The sequence below is a fragment of the Anas platyrhynchos genome, chromosome 3 (genome assembly GCF_047663525.1).
Source record: "Anas platyrhynchos isolate ZD024472 breed Pekin duck chromosome 3, IASCAAS_PekinDuck_T2T, whole genome shotgun sequence".
Classification (NCBI taxonomy): domain Eukaryota; kingdom Metazoa; phylum Chordata; class Aves; order Anseriformes; family Anatidae; genus Anas; species Anas platyrhynchos.
Window position 1 is genome coordinate 71,059,427 of NC_092589.1, and position 6,956 is coordinate 71,066,382.

Here is a 6,956-nt window from a genome sequence, read left to right on the forward strand (position 1 = left end):
AAGTTAAAATGGTAGACAGCTGAATTAAAAAAAAAAAAAAAAAAAAAAAGGAAAAGAAAAAAGAAAAAAAAAGAAAAAGTACGCATTCAGCAGGAAATCTACTATACTTCATTCAGTTTAGGCTTTGTTCTTTAGGGAACAAGGTGCTAACGTGCCATTTTCTCATAAAATGAATCATAATTGCTTCCAAAGAGTTTCTGCTGAAAATTTAGGTGGAAGCAAATAAGTGTAACACTAAACTTTCTCCTATAAACTTAGAAGCAACACTTTCTTGAATCAATTTCCACCCTCCAAATACCACTACTGCTTTTCTTACATGAGCCCACTGTTTTATTAAGGCATAATATGCCCTGAGCAATATGCTGGAAATTAGCCAAAGAGCCTAACAATTAAAGGCAAGCACCAAGTAATTATTTTTATAGACAAATTTCGAAATCTGTTCTGTAACTCACCTGCAGTTGGGAGTAGCACTTGAGGAAAAAAAGAGAAAATATTGCTTTTAATTACTTCGAGCAGAATGGCAGTGTTAATACCCCCTTTCTCCCTCCAGGCTAAAGTTTTCGATCTAATCATCTAGGAACCTAAGCAGGGACAGCATACTAAGACATAAATGGGACGTCTGTTCAAGAGCTTAACTTTTAGGCAACGCGGCACAAAAAAATTTCAGCGCCCCACCCTAAGCAATTCAAATTACATCTCATTTTCCTCAAGAGGCAAGAATCTCATATGCTGGATACCTCTGGTCTTAAAGCAAGATGGAGCCTGGACAACAGAATCGCACACTGTACATGCTCAGACTGCCTTCCAGCCTTCTTTTTAAAGCCAGGAAACCTGCGAGTTACCTGGCTCGCTGCTCAATTTCTCTACAATAAGCGCAGCGTTACACAGTCTGGGATCTAGGAAGGCAGCTTGCAAAGCCAGTGCTAACAGCGCACATCATCACTTTATACAAATTTAGGCTTGTACAATACTGGCTGGCCCATTTAAGTTACCAGAGTATCCATGAAAGAAACACAACCAAATTATACATTTTATTCACATTTATTTTTCGCTTTTAGTGTGCTCACAGAAAATTAGAACACCTTAAGCAGGAGTTTAATAGCAATTTTTGTAAGCAAAGTTACATTCCATCTCTAAGTCAAATTGGTCAAAGCTTCTCCAGTATTTACAAAAACATGATAGACAAGATGCTACACCAAAAAAAAAAAAAAAAAAAACATTGCATCTGAAGAGTTTTCCTTTATTTTCAAAGACAACTGGAAAAGAAAGCAGTCTGCTGTAATCAAAAACATACCACAGTATAAACAGTAACCATTCCACTTATCACAGCTTGGTTGAGTTTAAAATTTGTGTTTAAAAGGTCCAAGATGACTGCAGTTTTACAAAAATGGGCAGGGTGGAAAGAGTTGCAAACTTCATGTGCTTCTGGATATCAAGATTTGTTTTTATACAATAGTCACAGTTAAAAACACCCTGCTGGTAATACATAATTACACTTTATTAAGGTCATAAACCAGCAATAAACAATAAAGCCTATACAACTTGTATTTCTACTTAATCACTGACTGATACAGCTAACATGAGATAAGTGAAAAGTTCCTATGGTTTAAATGAATTCCTAAGACTATGATCTCTTTATCTGGGTATTGATTTTTTTTTCCTTTCCTTCTTAATCAAGACTTGTAGTGTTGTAAACCTTATAGAACATCTGCCTCACAAAATACATCGTAATAACTTTCTTTTAAAAAAAGACTAACCCCTTACATCATTTCTCGTGGCACGTTCTCTTGGCAATGGATGCGCGCCACGGATCCCCCACTGTGGCCCCTTATCACTTCATTTGATATCCCTTATTGACCCACCCATCTCCTTCATATATGGGCATGTCCATAGACTGACAAAGAAAGTTTACATTTCGAATAAAGATGCAAAGTATGCCAAAAAATAAAAGTTAAAAAAAAATTAAACGAAACCAAAAAACCAAAAAACATTAATACTGATGCAAAAAAAAAAAGGAAAAAAAAAAAAAAAAAAAGGAGGAGGAGAGAAGGAAGGAGGCGGAGGGAGGCGTCGAGGCCCTCCTCCGCCCGTTGGAATGGTGGTAACAGAATTGATTTGAGATGGGAAAAAAAATAAAAAATAACAAAAAAAAAATCTGCGGGGAGAGAAAAAAAAGAAACGAGACATCTTTTAAATCAATCCCTGGTTGTAGACAAGTTCTCCGAAAACCAGTACCTGGCACCACTCCAACAAACAAACAGGGGGGGGAGAAAAAAGTTCGTCGGCGAGGGGGCGGCGGCGGGCGCTGCTCTACTCCGCCGGCTCGGCGGCGGGGCCCTCCGGACTGCTCTCGGAGGGGGCCTCCTGCCTCGCCGCCTCCTCCGCCGCCGAGGCCGCCTCCTGCTCGCCGCTGCCCGAGGCCTCGCTCGTGGTGGTGGTGGTGGTGGCGGCGGCGCCGCCCGCCTCCTCCGCCGCCTTGGCCGCCGCCTGCTGCTGCTGCTGCTGCTCCTCCGCCGCCGCCGGGGCCTCTTCTCCCGCCGCTGCCTTCTCGGGGGCGGCCTCGTCCGATTTGGCCTCCTGCGAGTCCCCCGCCTCCTCCTTGGCCGCCTCGGGGGCGGCCGCGCAGGGCTCGTCGGCGGAGCCCTTGGCCTCGTCGCCGCCCGCCGCCTCGGGGGCCGCGGCCGCCGCCTCCTCCTTCCCGCCCTCCGCCGCGGTGGCGGCGGCGCCGCCCTCGCTCTCCGCCCCCTCGCCGGCCTCCTTTTTGTTCTTTTTGAAGGAGAAGCCGCTGAGCTTAAAGGACTTCTTGAAGGAAAAGCGCTTCTTTTTTTTTTTCGGGGTCTCGCTGCTGGACGAGGGGGTCGCGCCCTCCTCAGTCTTGGGGGAGGCTTCGCCCTCCGCCGGCGAGGCCGGCTCGGTGCTCTCCGCCTCGGCGGCCTCCTTCTCGGAGGCGGGCTCCGACGAGGCCGCCTCCTCCTTGCCCGTCTCCTCGGCGGGCGCGCTGCCGTTCGCCTGCACCTCCTCCTTGCCCGCCTCCGCCGCCGCGGGGGAGGCGTCGCCGTTCACCTTCACGTGGCCGTTCTCCTGCAAGACAGCGACCGCGTTACCGGGGGGGAGCACCGAGACGACGCCTCCCCCGCGCCCTCCCCGCGACGCCCGGCCCGGCCCGGCCCGGCCCGGCTCAGCCCAGCCCGGCTCGGCTCAGCCCAGCCGAAGCCCGCTCCGGGCGGGCTCCCCCGCGGAACGGCCGCCAGGGGGCGCCGCGGCTCCACCGACGGCCCCGCGCACCCCCGCCCCCGGCGCGCCCCGTCCGGCCGCGGCGCGGAGCGGAGCGGGGCGGGGAAGGCTCGGCACGGCGCGGCGCGGCGCTGCACGGCACCGAACAAAGCTCGCCCGGCCCCAGCTCGCAGCCCCCCGCCCGGCAGGCCCCGGCTTCCCCCCCCCCTCTCCCCTCCGTCTCGGCCCCCGCCGCATTTGCATGTTTCGGGCGGCCGCCAGCTGCGGGGGCGCCGGGGGGCAGCCCGGCTGCTGCCCCGGGGGGAGCCACGGAGCCCCCCCCTTTCCCTCCCCCAAAATGCACCCCCGAGCCCTGCTCCTGCCCCCGAGCCCCCAGCCCCGGCGGCGGCTGCCCCCGGTACGAGGCGGCCGCGCGGTGCCCGCGGTAGGCGCTATAGTGGCCGGGCGGCGTCGGGAGCAGGCGGTAAAGCGGGCAGAAAAGCCGAGCGGTAACAGATCCGTCCGTATGCAAGCCATCGGGACGCTTCTCAATAATACACGAGGGATATATATATAGATAGATATATTTTTTTTCCTCCTCCTTTTTCCCAACGTGCCCCCTCCCCCCACACACACTCCCCGACGCAGGAAAGATAAAGCAGCAAATCGTTCAAAGCCAAGCCCTTTTTTTTTTTTTTTTTTTTAAATAAAGCAATGATTCCTTTGCTTCGAGTTGCAAGGATAAAAGGATTGGCCGTATTCTCCATTGAACGTGCCACTGGGGCATCAAAGGAAGAAGAATTAGACAGGATGCAAAAGAGAGTCCGTCGAAGTTGGCTTAAAAAAAGGAGTAGGTTTAATTTTTTTTTTAATTGCTTTTTTTTTTTTTTTTTTTTTTTTTTTTTTACCTGTCCATTCGCCTTGGATGGAGATGCAGCCACTGCTTCCCCAGGTTTCTCGGCGGAGGCTTCGCCCTTTGCAGCGGTCTTGGAGAACTGGGCACCCATGCTGTCTTATTCAACAAAGAAACTCAACAGATCCAAAAGGAGGGGAAACAAAGAGCGTTGGGTTGGTATAAATACTGGGCGACCAGCAGCAGCAGCAACACACACACACACCAGAGGGGAAAAAAAAAGAGAAGAGAGAACAGAACCGATTATAATGCACTCCTTTTTAAAAAATTTAAAGTTGAAGAGATCAAAAAAAGCAGCAGCACAGGAGGGAGGGGGAAAAAAAAGGGAAGGAAAAAGTCGAGCACCGGAGGAAAAAAAAAAAAAAAAAAAAAAAGGAGCCCAAGTTTAGTAAAAAAGAAGTAATAAAAAATCCCAGATTTGTAGCCGTACTGTAGACAAGGAGAAAATGGAGAAATCTCCCTGGTTGCTAATAAGATGCGGAGTCCAACGCCCAAGTGCACAGATGAATGGGCTTCCCGAGCGGTGACGGCAGCCCTCCGCCCGGCGCCGGCCAATCGCCGCCGCGCCACACAAAGGGGGGCGGGGCCTGGCCGCCCGGCGAACAATGGAGCCGCGATGGCAGCGCTTCGAAGGCAGCCCCCGGCCGGGGATGAATGTGCCGCTCCGGCGCGGCGCGGTGCGGGCGGGCGCGCGGAGCCCCGCGCCGGGCAGCGGACAAAACACCCAAATAAAGCGGCGCGGGCGGGCAGGGACAATGGGATGGGGCGTGCGGGTGAAGCGAGTGAGTGTGAGCGCGAGTGTGAGTGCGAGTGGCAGCGGGGGTCCGGCCCGGCCCCGCCGCCCGCCCCCACCGGGAGCGAGCAACAGATAGTGTGCTGCGAGCCCGGGGCGGGGGGAGAGGGAAGGAGGGGATTTGCTTTGCTTTTTTTTTTTTTTTCTTCCTTTTTTTTTTTTTTTCCTCTCCTTTTCTTCCCCGGGTTTAATTGGTCGCGATTGTTAAATCGCCCCCAATTTGGAAGGTATTTGAACCACGTAGATCGGGTTTCGCCAAACGAGATCACGAGTCGAAATTAGTAGGTCTGTAGGCCAGATGTTGCCAACGCGAAAGCGGCGGCGGCGGGAGCCGGAGCCGGAGCGGCCCCCTCCCCCAGAGCCATATCGGCCCCAAACGCGATCCTTTGCGAGCAGCCCCCATTAAATCCCGCTCTCCGATTATCCCCGAGCCGCCTTTTGAAGGCTCTGAGCGTGGCGGCGCCCCGCTCCCGGGCCGCGTTTACACGCGCGGGCGAAGCTCCGGAGCCGAACCCCTGGGCTGGGCTGCACCTCCACACCGAGGTACCCCGAGTACCGGCGATCCGGAGCACAGCAGCGAGGGCTCGTGTGGAAGAAACGCCGCGGATCCGACCCGTTTCCCCCCCCACTATAAGGGGGAGGGGGCGGCGGATGCGGGCAGCGCGGGGAGATGTCGCCGCTCCGCGCTGGGGGATGCGGGACGGCTGGCCCCGAGCTCCCCCCGTACACACACGGGGCCCCCCTCACACACAGCCCCCCCCCCACACACACATACAGGGTCCCCCCTCCCTTTGCAGGAGCAGAAACGCGCGGCAGAAGGGTCCTTTTCCGAAAATAAATAAATAAATCCAACGCAGGGAATCTCTCGCCAAACGCCTGTTGTTTATAAACACGGGGGGGGGGTAAAATCGCTCCGCTAACGAAGGGCTGCGGCACGGCGAGGCTCGGCCACGCCGCCCACCTCGCTCCCCCCGCGGATCACCGGGGGCTTTGTGCGCCCGCCGCCTTCCAGCAACCCCAGCGCCTGCAGCCTTTGATCGGCGGCAGATCCGCCGGGCGATTTTTTTAATTAATTATCGTTATTTTTCTATTTTTTTTTTCTTCCTCCTTTTCCGGGGAGGGGGAGGGGAGCGAGAGGGGCATCTGCCGTTCCCCACCGAGCCTCCCCCCCCTCCCGCCCATGCCAGCCCCGGCTCCCTTTGTCTCGGCCGCCGCCGCCCGCCCCGCCGAGCAGCGCCGCGCAGCCCCAGCTCGCCCGTGGGGCGCCCACCCGTGCCCCCGAGGGGCTGGGGGGGACTTGTGGGGGGGCTTCACCGCCTCCCCCGGGGCTCCCCCGGCCCCCGGAGGGGCCGCCGGGCGGTTGCCGTGGCGACGGGGGAGGGGGGCGATGGGGAAAGGGGAGGGGGGCGAGGAGCCCCGAAGCCCCCCCCCTTTGAGGACCGTGGCTGGGGCTGGCAGCCGGTATCAAAAAGTCACCGGGATTTCTCGCACGGGATTTCACCTGCATGGGCGCCTGCGGTTCGCCTTTCCGCCGGAGCTACGTGTGGATTTCGGAGCGGTGGCAACCGAGAAAAAATTTTCGCCGAGCGGCTTGGGGGAGTTTTGGCGGTGTTTGCTTTGCAGTCTCGGCGTGTTTTTCAACCATTTCAGTGTTTTGCAACTTCGAAAGAGAAGAAGAAAAAAAAAAAAAAAAAAAGGAAAAGCTTTGTCTGATATTACTCTAGATGCTCAGTTCTACGAGTTCTTCTGCACAGTGTCTGGACAGGCAGGGAATCTGGAATATAAGCATGCTCCGTGTGTTACAACCGGGACAGCTCTCTGTGCCTTCTGCCCCACACCCGTCATGTGAGGTACAAACAGGAGACCTAACCCCTCCACTGACCTGTTGCCCACCAGTTACCAGGCTGCTCGCTGTCACCCCACACCCTTAAGTGCCAACGAAACACAGATTATGCTGCAGGGGAGATTCCTCATTCTTAAACTGGCGCTTTACTCAAATTCCGGATCTTTTCATCTCCTTCCAAGGGGAAAAAAGAA

General features: G+C 54.7%; 1 protein-coding gene across 2 annotated transcripts; it reads right to left on the reverse strand.

Annotated features, from left to right (window-relative positions):
• Window positions 1–1,022: 1,022 nt before the first annotated feature.
• Window positions 1,023–6,555, reverse strand: MARCKS (myristoylated alanine rich protein kinase C substrate). 2 transcript variants are annotated; one of them, XM_072036095.1, is made up of 3 exons: window positions 6,421–6,555; window positions 4,122–4,294; window positions 1,023–3,081 (listed from the first exon to the last, which is right to left on the reverse strand). In XM_072036095.1, the coding sequence occupies exons 2-3, from the start codon at window positions 4,218–4,220 to the stop codon at window positions 2,311–2,313; spliced, it is 870 nt and encodes a 289-aa protein (XP_071892196.1). In that variant the 5' UTR covers window positions 4,221–4,294; window positions 6,421–6,555; the 3' UTR covers window positions 1,023–2,310. The 2 variants fall into 2 exon arrangements, with proteins under 2 accessions (XP_071892196.1, XP_038033011.2); XM_038177083.2 differs by lacking the exon at window positions 6,421–6,555 and adding an exon at window positions 4,557–4,965.
• Window positions 6,556–6,956: the final 401 nt, after the last annotated feature.